General features: G+C 55.0%; 1 protein-coding gene across 4 annotated transcripts in view; it reads right to left on the reverse strand.

The window, feature by feature from the left end:
• Positions 1–3,974, reverse strand: part of FMNL2 (formin like 2) — a 145,223-nt gene extending 141,249 nt beyond the window's left edge. For all 4 annotated transcript variants that reach the window (XM_086464989.1, XM_086464986.1, XM_086464988.1 and 1 more), the window contains exon 1: positions 3,858–3,974. In XM_086464989.1, coding sequence (XP_086321115.1) covers positions 3,858–3,974 — 117 coding nt within the window. The remainder of the gene's footprint in view (positions 1–3,857) is intronic.
• Positions 3,975–14,993: the final 11,019 nt, after the last annotated feature.

The raw sequence follows: 14,993 nt of genomic DNA on the forward strand, positions 1-14,993 counted from the left end.
GCCAGCTCTGTCCTGGCTGCCTCCTCCAAACCACGTGTCCTTTGCAAACGTGCAACCCCGTTACCGGTTCAGAGAAAGACCACCCGGCCGCAGGAGCTGGAAGCCTGGCTTCTACCCGCCCATCCCCGCCCTCGCGACCCGCAGCATCGCACCGCGGTGCCACCGCGCCTGCGGACACACCGGGTGCGCTTGCGTTTGCGACACGCTGAACAACGGTTTCCTACGCAATAAAGTAGGGCTGGTTACCAGAATTCATGATTTATGAGCATTTGCCCCTTACATCCCTATGGCAAAGCCAGGAACAAAAATCCCCCACAGCTGAGGAGGGAAAGGGAGCACGCTGGGGAAGGGACAACAGCGGGTGGTTCCTGCAGAGGCGTACCCGAGGGGCTGTGTCAGTGCTGGCAAGCTCAAAGTCAGTGCCTGAGCAGGGAGCCAGCTCTCAGTTTATCCAGCACCCCTCACGGGCAAATAGGGAACTTGGTGGCAATAAAACGTTGCCACTTCCCTGGACTTTACACTCTTACGTAAGCCTGAAACTCAGGGAATTATTTCACATGTCCCACCGAAAGGGGAGATTCCACATCAGTTCGAGAGGATAAAAAAACCAACACTCAGCTTATAGACAAAAACCCGCATCTCTCTTGGGTTATCCTCCCTATTTTTCTCCTCAAAGTACATCCCATCAAGGACAATCTCTTCCTGAAACACACAGACAGACCCTGGTCCTCGCTAGCAGAGATAAACACAAACCTCAACACAACAAACGAGCCAGCAAAGCACATTTACTACACTAGTTCCCAAAACAGTACCAGGAGACACAGACCCACAGAGAAAAGCCTCTCACGTCACTTGCCCAGCAGACCCAGCAGCGTGACGCAGCCAGACCCGGCATCGCTGCCCTTCACCTCGGTCGGGCACTGCCGCACGCGTGTTTCAGTGCCTCCTCGGTAATGCCGATGGAACCGTTACAGATCGGAGGAGCGTATTAGCACAGCTGGATTTGAGAGCTTCACCGAAAAAAGTGCGACCTGGAGCACTTCCCATCATCTCCTGCAACTCAGGCACCTCAAACCTCCAAGAGCGAGGCTAACCAAAGAGGCAGGAAGGTGACTATATATGTTTGGAGCAGACAAACTACTTCACCTCAGACCTCCCCCAAGACTAAGGCTGCTAACAGCCCAGCAAATGCAAGCTAGCGCACACGTGCATCACCTTCAGGCGCACTGCTGCTCATCCATCCCCTCGCTGAAGGGACCACTGAGATCCTGGAGAGGATCAGGAGAGTACGTTCAAAGTGGAAAAAAATAAAACAGCAGTCGATGTCACGGCAAAACCACGGCCGACCTGCGCTCTCCTCGTGGCCATGCACGTGTTTTAGAGGGCTATGGCTCGCTGTGCTGGTTCTGCCCAAGGAGAGAAGAATAAAACTTTTTTGGGAGGCTGCACAGGAGGAACCTTTCCTGCACGGCCTCACTCTTCACCTACAGAAACAACGAGCAGCTCGGCGTGGTGACCGTATACCTGCACGCGGCTGCAACTCGACCGAGCGGCACGTTCATAACGTCAAAGGCAGTCTTGGAACCTTCATTAGCGGTTCGCAAATTGCTATTGTCAGCAAAGCCCTTCGGGACCTCAGCAGGGCTCTCCAAGAGCGCGAGCAATGCTTGTGCCAGGCTAATTTCTTAAGACAGCGTGTAAAGAAGGTGAGATTTAGTCCTATAACCTTCAGCATCTCCTTCTTCATACTCTCATCTCCTGACTAATCCTCTCTCCCTACAGAAAATATTCCTCATCTTTTTTTCCCCCTCCAACCTCCATTCCTTTCTCATTAATCCCTGCTGTTCTACTGCCTACCCCATTCTGGGGTTTGACCAGTGGCACAGTCATCGTCCCCTCAGAGCCACAGAGACAACAAAGTAATAGCAGCCTAGGAGTTTCTTCTTTCATAAACTGGTCAGCTATTTCCTGGAAGCTGCAACAAACACCAGCCATCCCCGGCTGGCTTCGAGAACAGGCGGAAGGCGATTTTTGGCTGCTCCAGCACTAGTGTTTGGGCCCCATCTTACAGCTCCTCCCAATGGGAGCAGACCATCCAACACCCCATTTGTACAGACATGCAAGCACAGCCTGCTGCTCCCTCCAGCAAAGCCACAGCACTCATCCTCTGACCCTTCATTTAAGTCCATCTTCTAAAAACAGATGCCATCTACTCCTTTCAAGTACCTCAAGAAGTTAAAGGTGTGGTCCTGTTATCTCCGATATTTACGTTATAAGTACCTAATGCATTCTGCTTTCCCAAACCATGTCTCTTACTGATCTAATCAATCGGTCCTCACTCAAAACCACTAATTTTCTCCCGCAGACCACGCACACAAATTAAGCCAGGCACCCTTTCGGTAGGATAAGATAAATAAAGACTTGCTTCTGAGCCACGTGCTGCTTGTGGGGGCAACTCCCATCTGTAAAACGGGTTTCCCCGACAAGAGCAATGCGAGATCAGGCTTCTTCCACTGTGCCTAATAATCGTAACATCTCACTCGCCATTTGGCTCGTCAGTGGGGGTTCCTGCCTGAATAGGCTTATTCTTTTCTTAGACATGATAATCTAATTGGGTCTAACCAGAAATAATCCCCAACACACACCCGTTTGTGAATCCCCGCTCAGCACCAGGAGTATTTCAAGTACCAGGGGGCTTGCTCTAGTATCCGATATGGGAATCGCTCGCGCAACAGCTCGCCTTGCCGGGTTTCACATGGCACTACGGGGAACGCAGAGCACGGCACGCACATGGGTTTTGTTCATTCTCCTCCCCTGGCTCCTGTTTTTCACAGAAACGTTGCTCAAAAGTAAGATCACCGTGTAAGAATAGATGGGTCGCGATAACCCACTCGCACTACTCCGACACCTGAAAGAAAACAGGACGTTTGCCCAAAATGCTCCCACGCCGCGCCAAGGGAAGAAGCACTGCCCTTCCTTGGGAAGTTCTCCTGGGAAGGTGATCTCAAACACCGTCGTGCTACTCAGGTGAGGGGAAAAGAGTGGAAAAAAACCCGACAGAAACACCGAGAGCCCAGAACCAGCCCCGGGTGAATCGCACACTCGTGCCGGGGACGCGGGGACGGCAGGACCGACGTGTCCCGGGGCGGGGGGGGGGGGGGAGCGGAGAAGCGGGGGGTCCCACCGCCCCACAGCCGGCCGAAGGGCGCGGGCCCCTTTCCAGCCCGGGCTCCGGGAAGCCGCCAGGCCGAGGCGAGGCCGCACCAAGGCTCCCCGCTCCCGCCGGCCCCCGCTCCTCTCCGCCGACGGCCGGGGCCGGCACCGCCAACCAGCCGCCGCGGGCTCTTCTCTCCCGGTTCGCCCGCGAGGAGGAGCAGACCCCGGCGTCGGGGAACCGCCTCGGCTCGGGGGCAGGCGGCTCTTTGGGGGGGCTCCCGAGACAAAGAGCCGCAGCCGGCACACACGCCGTGGCCCCGCTCCGCTCCCCACACCCCCGCCGCGGCCCCGTCCCGCCGCCTCCGGCCGGGCCGCGAGGTGCGGCCGGCACCGCCCCGCCGAGCCCACCTGTGCCGCCGGACCCCGGCGGGGCTGGGCCGGCCGCCGCTGAGGGGAGAGAGAGCGCGGCGGGGCAGCTCCCGGCTCGATCTCCCAACTTTTCCCCCGATTCCCAGCCGCGCACCGGCCGCCCCCCACCCCCGCGCACGCCCCCACCCCACGCCCCCCCCCCACCCCCGGGCCAGGCGCAGGGGCCCCGCAACTCCACATCGGCCTCTCCGCGGAGGCCCGCGGGCGGAACGCGGCGCCCCCCTCCCCGGCGGCCAGACCCGCTCCCCACAGACAATGGGGCCGGTACTCACCAGGACGACGGCGAAGCGCTCCTCCAGCTCACCGGGCTCGGGCATGGGCAGCTTGAGGGGCACGCTGTGCGCCCTGAACTCCGTCTGCTGCGAGTCCACGCTCCCCGCGTTGCCCATGGCGGCGGCGGCAGCAGCGGCGGCCCCTCCGCGCTGCCTCCGCGCTCCGCGCCGCCGAGCCAGGCGGGCTCCGCGCCCCGCGGTCGCCCTCTAGCACCGACGGCGGAACGCCGCGCCGCCGCCCGTCATGGCTCGCCGCCCTCGCCCTCCCCCCGGGGCGGGCTCGCTCCGGCTCCAGCTCCAGCTCCAGCTCCGGCTGAGGCTCGGCGGCGATTCCCCCGCATGCCGCCCCACGGCCGGCACGGCCCGCACAAAGCCCCGCTCCGCCCCCGGCCCGGGGCGCGCTGGGACTGGTAGTCCCGCCGCCGTCCGGGGGGGAGGAAGGGAGGGAGGCCCGGCGGGGGAAGGGGCCGGCTGCCGACCCGCCAGGAGCCGCGGGGGTTGGCGCGACCCCTCGGCGTCCATTTTGCCTCACCGGGCTGGCCATTTGGCCTCACCCTGCGGCCTTCCCCATCCGGAGTGCCACCGGCGCCCCCCCGGGCAGGGGCAGGAGCAGGAGCCTGGGGCTGTGCTGTGCCGGGGCAGGAGGGCCCGAGGGGGGTATCTCCAGGTACCCCAAGTGGTGTCACCAGCTGGGCTGACAGACGCTGCCTCTGCGGCTGAGGGGCCTGTTGGCTTGGAGTGGCAGGGCTGAGGGGCTTCCAAGGTCCCGCTTGCCCCCCGCGTCGTGATTTACTGAAATCGGAACAACGGAATGATAAATCGCCATAGGTTCAGGGTGACACCACCCAAACAAATCCGTAATCGAGACAACGCTGCCTCGGTGTGATCGGGAGGCTCGTCCTTCTCCTGAGCGTGTCAAAGCTGCCTGCCCTTCAGATGTTATTTCCCATTTCTTCAGCACCCTCTGCAAGTTCTCTCCAACACAGTGTTTGGTGGTCAAACCCAGACCCCACTGATGTTTTAAACGGGGCCGTTGTGCAGGGGCTGTGTTAGAAACACCAACCCCAGCAGCACGGTACCTCAGCACGTCCCTCCAGTTCGAAAACAATTCTGAGATGGTATTGACCCATTTGGTGACTGTGCTGCATTGCGCTTCTGTCTGGTTTATTCTCCAGTCCAAGACTTAATTCTGTCCCTGTCACCCCCCCACCAATCCATATCCCACTGCCTTATATCAACGTTCGATTATCCTGCCAGGGAAGAACGATTTTCACTCAGCTTTTCCCCTCACGACAACAATCCTGTGGCTGTGTCTCCTCCTGGTCACCGCTGCCTTCAGCCCATCCGTGCTTTGGCGTCCCAGCGCAGGGGCGTGCGCCTGCACTGCCGTGGTGCTCCGCATTCTGCCGGCTCACAATTACAGATAAAATTACAAACATTGTTAAAGGCTTTCCGTGATTGTCTGTGAAGTTCTGCCTTTTGCTGCCAGCCAGTTGAGGAAATTCAGTAAATCTCATGAATGAAGCTACGCGATGATTTACTAACGCAGTTACCTGGCGGCCGGCAGTAACTGTACCAGCGCGCTCTGCAATCGGATTTGGCCGAAGCCGTAAATTTCTGCTGGGATGTGGGAGCATTTCTGGCTTGGCCTGGTGGGAGATGGTAACTATCCACATGGAGATTAATTTGGGGGGAAAAAAAGCAAGAAGATAAGCGTTATTGTTTAGAAAATGAACGTTTTGTAATCACGTTATCTAGGATGACAATTGTGCTAGAGGCACAGCTACGAAGCAGCCACAAAAGCAACGCGTTGGGAGTCATGTGCTGCAACACACGCCGTCCTGCAGTGGAAACCCAAGCTTTTCTCTCTGCGTGCTCTAAACCCGCTACTAATTAAATGTGCTCATTCTAATTAAAAAGAGACTTAATACGTTCACGACTGGGACGGTGAGCGACACACCCTGTCCTGGCTTACACCCCACCAGGGCACTTTGCCTGCGGAGCATCAGCCAGCGCAGGACTTGGCCTGGGACCCCGAGCCATGCTGAAGGTGTGGATTCCCGCTCCGTGGAAGGGTGTTACCCCAAGGACAGGTCAGAATTTCTTACAACTGCTTTGTTAAAAGCCTAAAATTCTCGCAATATCCTTAGTAAACAAACTTTTTAAACCCTGGACAGTTCTTGGGCGTTAATAACAACGTTATTGTCACTAGTGAAGGAAATAGTAATAGATACTTTGCCTGGTGTCTTTTATCTAAGACTATCACAATTCCTTGAAAGATTAATTGGTTAATTAAGCTTCACAGCACTGCTGTGAGATAAGGGAGCATTCGACTATCACAGATAACAGATGGGGGTCAGGGTACAGGGCGCTGAAGACAGGCTTTCACCAAGGATCCTTCGCTCTCCTGGCAGCGGGCTGCCAGCGGTGCTGAGCGCTCCCTGGTGCGAAGCAGCACCTCACCGACACCCCAGAGGGGTCCCGGGTGCCCAAAGCTGGGCGCTGCAGTCAGAAATCACCCACTGCTCCTCTCAGCTCCCTTTCAAACCCAGGAGAAAACGGGGTGCCTTGAGTATCCCGGCCACAACGGTTGCGTCGTGTGGGGAAGCGTTACTTGCCTTGTATTGCGTACGGGAAAGCAAACGTGACACAGCTTTACAGACGAACCTCAGTGTCGCTGTTAATTGCCTACAGCGACCAACTTGCTCCAGTATGAGGAGTCCCAGCATTTTCCCACTCGATAACGCCAACCATGGAAGCACCCAGGAGCCTTAGTTTACCGAATCGAGGGGAAATCACCTCAGCGTTTTGAGGTCCCTCTGATGAAGGGAGACGTTCGGGGACTGGGAGCCGCTGCTAGCCACACATACCTGGGAAAGGTGAGGATAATTGCTGGGCAAACTGGATTCTTTGCCTGACATGTAGGCAAGAAGCCAAAGGCAGCTCTCAATTGCGCTATGAGGCGAATTCAGTTCAAAACCAGACTTGCAAAATTTTTAATGAAACTCACCACCCGTACGTACGGCGATGGTTGAACATCAACGCAGTAGCACAAAGGAAAGGAATTCTTTTAAGAGAACAAGATGATTTTTGAGCAATTTGTTGTAGTCTGTAACTGCAAGTGTCAAAATTAGCGTGGCAGCATTGCTAAATAAAAAAAGCTACTTAGCTGGCTCACACTTAAGCTATAGAAATTATTCTGGGATAAAAATTAACAAACAAGACCTTGGTTTTTACATTTATTTATTTAAACTGAATAACCAGCCACACAATGCGTAATTTACAGAGCTCATCCCAGGCACCGGGCGATTCACACTGGGTGATGCCACCAGGGAAGTCATTGTCTGCGCCGGGGCTGATGGCCGTACCAGCTCTGCAAGGGCTCCGTGCCACCAGCGCGGGTGGAATTTCCCTGGAGAATGAGACAAACGCTTCTCGGCCTTTACTGAAGCCGGCTGGAACCTCTGCTTGTCGCCAAAATCTCCACTTTAAAACAAATCTGGAAGTTTGGGGCCAGGTCTTTCTTAAACTCCCCTGAACCGGTGTCTACTTAGCTATCTACAGAAGGAACTCTGAAGGGAAAAGAGGATAGTTTTATGAACCCTTATTTCTCCGCAAGGCTCAGCGTTTCCAGGTAGATCCTGAGCTGACCTTTCAGTGAAGTCCCAGGTCATCTGATAGGATGTTCTCAAAGCTGGAGGGTCAGCGTCAGGCTTTAATAAACAGCTAGAGCCTAGCTCAGCGGTGGCGAAGGTGGTGTTCATCCGTAACAGAGGTGGAGGGCAATCGTGACCTCCGTTGCGGGAGCTGAGCGGCGTACACTTAAGAAGAGGTTACTGATTGCAGCACGTGAAGAGCTGACCTTGCCTTGAGGACTACAGAGGACTTTTTCTGAAATAAATGCAAAAAAGATGTAATAGACTGCTTTCTGGGAACAGTCTTCTCAGGGAAAACCAGCTTCTGCAGGGATTTCCTGACGATGGGAAATGAATACTTGATAGTCTTTATCCTCATGCACATCCACGGTTAAAGACGTGGCGGTTTCGCTTCGGTTCATCGTGTTTTACCTAGTACATCATATCCGCTATCTACTTCAGTGCCTATTAGTCTTTTATGTACAGCCATTTCCTACAAGTACCAGAACCCTGCCTTATCTAGCCTCAACAGATTGTAGAAATGAGTTGCAAAATAACAGCCAGGCCTGTTAGCCTGAGTGTTATTGTGGGTTATCTTAGAACAGCACGTATTTTGTTGGAGAATTAGTCAAATACGAATCTAAAAACCACCGGGAACCTGAAAACTTGGCGGTCATCGTGAATGACCTTACCCGTGGCCATACCGACGTCTCTTCTACAGCCACCTGATCGAAGTCTCGTCGGCTTCGACCGTACCTTCTGCCGCGTAGGTGGGCATGTCTGCCTGTCTCCTCCTCTCGCTTTTCATGCCTGTGTCCACGTCCTCGTTGCGCAATTGCTGCTTCTGCATCTTGTGCTGAGATCTGAGCTTGTGATAGCGGGTGGGAATGCTCGGTCCCGGTACACCGAGTTATTAGGTTCATATCTTATTAGCCCTCGGATTTTTCTCTGTCTGCTAGAAATTAAATTATTAACTTTGAATCTGATTTACTCGCAGCAGCTATGCTCTGGTTTAACCGTGCTGACGTCCTTAGCCTTACTTCCAACACTTGTTTGTGTAGATCAGAGGCAGCTTCATCAAAGCAAACTGTGATGCCAATAGCGGCGAGATCAGCCCCTGGGTTCTGCTCGGGACCACTCCTGTACCAGCAGCGAGCGCTAAATATCACATCCTGATCTCCTGCAGGAGAGTGCACAGAGTTACACCCGCTTAACCCAAGACCAACCGATCCTTTCCGTCTCGCTGCTTCTTTCCGAGGCGTGGGAACACCTCCCAGCCCGCGGTACTGGACTGACGAGCCCGAAGCCAGGCTGTGTGCAATCCAGCGCCGAGCCTGTGGTGACACAGCAACACGCAGGAGGGTTGAGTGCAACCCTGACGGTACCTACATGATATCACTCCTTCCCGGCATTGTGGAGTACCACATGGAAATACGTAGCACAAGGATTTTGCATCTTTCTTCTGACTTTTCGTTTGTTCCTTAAAAATACGTAGGCTTGATCGGTATGCGAGGGCAGCGTGGCACCGGGCGAGCGGGTCGGGGCTCAGCAGTGGGAGCTCTCGCTGGACCACGGAGTGTGATTTGCAGAGGAAGCCCGAGCAGACGCGTTTGGCAGAAGAGCTGCAGTCGTGGCAAACAGCCCCGCTTCTGCCACTGCCGGCTGACTGACCTGGATTGCCGAGAGGTGGAGTAAGGCCCCCAAATTCCCTCGCCATTCCCCCGCGGGGCCCACGCCTGGTTTTCTGCCCGCTGACCGGGCTGAAGGCAGAGCTGCCGACTCAGCCCGTCCCACCTTGGACCACAGGCGTTATCTGATCGCTTCGGGCAGGGACCCAGAGCCCGACGCTGCCCTTAAATGCTCGTGCCTCGTCCTCGTCCTGATCCACGCTGCTGCCATCTGTTAAAACCAGCGGGGAGGCCCGTGGGCAGCCTGTGGCAGAGTGGTCTTTTTATATTTTTCTCCTCCTTTTCCCTTTTTTTCCCCCTATGTGAGGGAAGAGGCGAACAGCCTGTGACCCTTTCCCGCTGCTATGGAGGGAAGCCTGGTGGGAAGAGCGGGCGCAGGATCCCAAGACCACGATGGAGGCCTTCTGATTTTTGCAGCTGCTTTTTTTTTCAGTCCTGCCTGGACTCTCTGTCTCACGGCACCTTCCACCTTCGCAAACACCCTGCGGCTGCAGAGGCCGAGAGCTGCAGTTGAGGGAACACGCTTCTCACCTGCACACCCAGGTGCCCTCGGTGGGCCTTGGGGAAGGATGCGCACGGGACCCCCACCTTCCCCTGTCTATAGTCCGGCACAGACCAGCACCGCTCCAGCCCCAGACTGGAATGGCTCCTGGGAAAACACCTCCGCCAAGCCCGGCTCCCTCTGCCTCCGAGCAAGCGGCAGAGGAGGGGCGCTGCCGGCCACCCCGCTCCACCCTGCTGCATCACGACCCCGGGATCTTGGCAGGCAGGGCCACTGCGGGGTCCTGTTTGTTTTTAAAGGTGAGGCTGTGCTGTTTCAGCAAAACTGGGGTTGTTCTCCTCGGTAGAGGAGGCAAACCTGCCTGGCACCATGGGCTGCTGAGGCCCCAGCCCAATTTATTTTTAGCAAAGCTCAGATTATTCTCTTTCTCCGGGCAGCGAGTCTGAATGATTTGCTACAGTTTGGAGAAAACAGTTACGGAAAACAGCACAAGCATTTGTTCTGTGGGAAGGAGTACAGAGAGTGTCTGCTTTTAAAACACGTCCCCGAGAGAGACACTTACAAATACAGGGTGCTCGCTCATCTGTCACACCTCTTTGAGAAATTAATGCAATTTAAGGCTAAAATTTTCCATGCACTTGAAAACAAGAGGATAGAGATTTGTGACCCTCACTCAGCCTGTATCAGAGAAGCTCCCAGGCCACGCGCTGCCAGGAGGATGCTTGGACAGTGCACGGGGTGTGCTGCTGGGCTGGGGCTGCCTGGTGGAGGAGGCGAGCTGTTGGGCAGGGTCCGGACGCTGGCGGGTGGCTCACAGCCTGCAGACTCACTCAGATTAAAGCAAACAGCAAGCCAACGAAGCTGGGCTAAGGGGACATGGGGGATGTCCCCAGCACAAGGACCCCAGCCAGCACACGACCTACGCACCGTGCCCCCTCCATCCCCCTCCCTCCCCATCTCCTCCCATCAATTCATAAATAATTTGGGCATTTAAAACAGGGTGCAAAGGCTGGGGCGGAGAATCCCCCAGAAGAGCAGCAGACTGTGGAGACGTGGATCTGGGGCTGGAGGGCACCGAGCACCCCGTGTGCCCGGAACACTCGCTCCAGCCCGCCGGCAGCACCCACCGGCGGAGCCCCCGGCACGTGCCCTTCCAGACCGGGGTGGTGAGAAGAGCCTGTGATGGTGACGCTCCGGCACAAGACGTGGGATCTCCATGTTCAGTCTCACACCACCTCACTCGCGAGCAAACGTAACACGAGTGTTCTTTTCTGGTATGATGCCCCCTGGCCGGGAGCTCGTTGGTGATTTCTTGGCAGGAAGGCAGGCAGACAAAACACAACTTCTGAATCCCCAGAAAGGCAGAGAATGGTAAACGCTAATGAAACTGAGATAATGGAGCAGAAAATAATGGTAGGGAATGAGTCAATATTTAATAAAGCTTACATCTGAGTGTGGAGCAGCACTTCCCGAACTCAGACGAAGGCAGAGGCTAGACTGGATGTGTGTATCTGTGCCTATCTGGCAGCTTTAAACTGCCTGCAAGACCCACCGCTAGGACAGAAGCATCAGAATCATTTTTTAAGCCGGGGACATTTTCAAACCTTTGTGGACTGTTGTTATGAATTGCAAACAGATTTTTCTCTTTTTTTTTGTTTTTTTCGCCCCGAAAGAGTTATCAGTGTGTGGAACGGAGGGGCCGTGGTTCAGTCGGCTCCTCAGCCCTCAGCTGACTCGCTGCTCCAAACGACAGCCGTGGGACAATGCCGTCCATTGTGCCTGCGGCAGGAGAAAAGCTCGGTGTGCTTCCACGCAGGCTTCGGACAGAAACCCTGCACAAGTTTCCATTGTTTTTCCACCAAAGCCCCTTGACAAAGAACTCCTGAGGATGGTTAGGCAAGAGGAATAAAATTAATCTAATTTTTTCAGCTGATAGAAGCTGTTTAGAGGCCTTAAACGGGTTTCAGAACTCATGAGAAAAATATGGATTTCAATTTACAGGACTGATTAATAACATTTGTCTCCCAGCAAGGCAGGGGGAGGGGGAGGGTTTGCGAGAGCGGGATTTGTGCAGTCACTGGAAACACCTTTTCCAGACCTTGCCTTTTCAAGCACGTTTTCTAATCTCACCAGCTCTCCCTTTATCGATGTCTCACTGCGGACGGAGCTCCCAGCAGCGCTGAGCTCCCCTCGGCCCTGCCTCAGCCCCCTCCATCCCACGGAGCCGGTGCCCAAGACGCAGGGCGGGCGGCACTGCGGCCCCCTTTTTACTTTGGTTTGAAATTTAGGGACTCTTCTTCATTTCCCAAGTGAAAGAGTCGCCTGGCTCCACGTCCGCACCCGGGGCAGCCAGGGCAGCGCGGGGTGTGAGCCCTGCTGGGAACGCTCCCCCTTTGCTCCCTCACGTGTGAGGATGGGGTAGGGGGTCTCTGCGTGTTGCTGTAGCCTGTGAGGTCCCACCCAGTCCCACGGCGCATGTGGGGTCATTAGGAGGATGAGTGGTGTCACAGGCTTCACAGGTCTGATTTTCACCAAACTGGCGTGACTGTCTTCCCCTCGAAGGGCCTATTTGTCGTGGATGCTGGTCTGAGATTCATCAGCCTCAGCTCTTTTTCAGGAGAGCAAAAAGCGCTGCCATGAGAGCTCAGGTCCACGGTGAGCGCGCTGGGAGCTGGACACTTGGGCAAGCCATTGCGTGGCTCCTGACCCACGGCTGCCAGGCAGGCAGGGGCACGGCGGGCCGGGGCGCGGACGGGTCCGTTTCCCTCCAGGCGCCACAGTGCAATGTTTTGTTCCGAGGCTCAATTAAATGACAAGTCAACGACGCAGGTTTTCCCTTAGACCAAAAATTTCCCCTTTCCAACCAACTCTAAACATCTTCGCTTCTGTTACAAGACGAGGATAGCAAAGTTCACACTGAATTATTTACTGCCTCAGCGGAACAGGGGGCTGAAGGCAGACTGGTTCGCGTCGGCTGAACCCAGACGAGAGTGAAATGATGTTAGACGCAGGGAGCGTGAAGAAGACTTGCTGCATCTTTAATAGCTTTTTCAAGAAAGCAGCTGTGAGGGTTTGGAGACACGGGCTTATATGACTTCTGAAGTTCCCGTCGCTTTCTGGCCGACTGCACGGCTATGTCTGATGGTTACGGTGGTGCGTGGGTGGTAACACCACCGTGGGCACCAGCATGGCAGTGGAAAGACACGTCCCAAACCCTCCTGCATCTGGAAAAATGCTCGTGATGTTGGTTGGCCAGGATTGACCAACACCCTCAAGGCATCCCCTACCTTGGGGCACTTCTCTGTGCGTGCAGCTGCCCCCAGCCAGCACCAGGACACCTTCTTCGGTGAGCTTCGACGAGGACCGTGTTGGAGTAGTCCCGTAGCAGCTCACGCCTGGTTTGTTTCGGAATAAAGCAAGGAACAAATGCTAAAGCACCGCTTCGGAGCCCATCGCACGCTCTCCTCCGCTTACCAGCAGCCGCTGCGCAGCCAGAAGGATTGCCCCTCGCCCCTGCACTTGGGGCTGACGAGGCAGAGGAGCTCGCAGCGCCGCCTCCCTGAGGGTAAAGCCGTATGACAGACAACGCAGGTTTCCGAGTTGTCGGTAACATAATTAAAGCACATTTCCCAGAAAACAGGACGGGGCGACAAACTGAGCCTCTTCTTTGCATGGCGGAAAACCGAGGCTGAACCAAGCCGTGCGGACGTGCGTGCCTGTTGTGTGTTTTCTAAGACACGTGCCTGCGTATGCATGCCTGTTAGAACGACAACCTTTTTAATGTTTCAAAGGAAATGAAGCTGTTGCTAGAGAAAATATTTACAGATGGAGAGCAGTCGCTACATCCTTTTGGCTGGTGGCTGAATGCGTGCGTTGCAAATCGTATCATTCAGCCACCAAACCAGGCCAAGCTGGTAATTATTGTTTGGGATGTGAAACGGGAATTGAGTGTGACCAGTGGCCATGCAAAGTGCTAAGACGTGTGTGTCAGAGAAAATGCTTAATCAGAAGGATTTTAGACAGTGTCCTGAAATGGACTGCGACAACGTTATCTAAAAGCCATTTAACAGAGCGCTTTTCCATACATGATTGCTATCCGATTCCTGCCGACTCAGCTCCTCTTTGTTTTGCTTCTCCTTGCTAGCTAGAACAGAGATGCTGCAGTGCACGATTGGGTGGGTGACCTCAGTCTCAATGCCAAATGGATGACTAAAATGAACACAGAAAATACAATCCATTGTCTTCTCCCTGAAATGCCAGCTTTGTTCCACGTGGAGCTGCTGGCTTATCGATATAACCCCTTCGATGCCACACCGAGATTTAAACACTGCACTCCCTGCCCTGTGATTAATTTAGACTTTAAAAAAAATAGCGGTGTCATAGAAAGGCTTAATTTGCACCTTGCAAAGGGCAGAGCAAGTGGGATCAAGGTCAGCCAGCACCAAGCTCTGTTGCCGCACGTGTCCTTCCTTGCCGTGGCTGCTGGGTGGGACCCAGTTCAGAGGGGCTGGACCCAAAAGTGCCCAGGCTAGGGAAAGATCTCAGAATCACCATTTAGCAGCAAACAAACTCTATTACTATTATTTGTAATTCAATGAAACTCAGAATGAAGAAGAATGTGTCTCTGTCAGCCAGCCACAGAACTGCTAAAGCACTTTAAAGCATTTTGGGAGGGTTGGGGAGAAAACGCTCCCTTCCTCCCCCGGCCAGCTGCCGTCATATCGCTCCCACGGGTCTCTGCAGCCCACATCAGCGGCAGACCCGGAGCCCTGCCCCACCGAAGCTGATGCAGGTTTGCTCTTGAGGGCAGAAAGACAGGATTTGATCAAAAAACGCATCCGTGGGCCAGTTTTAGAAGGGGCAGGATGTAGCAGAGGTCGCTGCCTGGTCTGTGCTGGGATGTGCAGCTCACGCAGGGATGTCTCTGGCCAGAGCCCAGGGCCGGTCGCTCTACAGTCGCATGGCGGGGAGGACCCTCATAGGCACACGTCCTTCTCAGCGTCCGCCTAATTGTCAGGCTACAAGAGGCATCTCTCAAAGCTTTGGGTTTACGCTAAACGTAGCAGGTGACGTTTATGCCCTACGTGGGTTGCTGTGATTTCCCAGCCGGCTGGAAGCTCCTCCGGCTCCATCGCTCGGAGGAGCACAAACGTGCCTCCTGCAGCCAGGCATCGCTTGTAGGAACGGAGCTGTGGTCCTCACTTGAATTCACGTGAAATCCCTTTCTTCTTATCTGCAAGCTTGGGAACGTCACTGTCAGTTTGCTGTTGGATTTTCCAAGTGCTTTAACACGCATCGAGCCGGACTGCTG

This window comes from Leptosomus discolor, chromosome 5 (assembly GCF_034619465.1).
Source record: "Leptosomus discolor isolate bLepDis1 chromosome 5, bLepDis1.hap2, whole genome shotgun sequence".
NCBI lineage: Eukaryota > Metazoa > Chordata > Aves > Leptosomiformes > Leptosomidae > Leptosomus > Leptosomus discolor.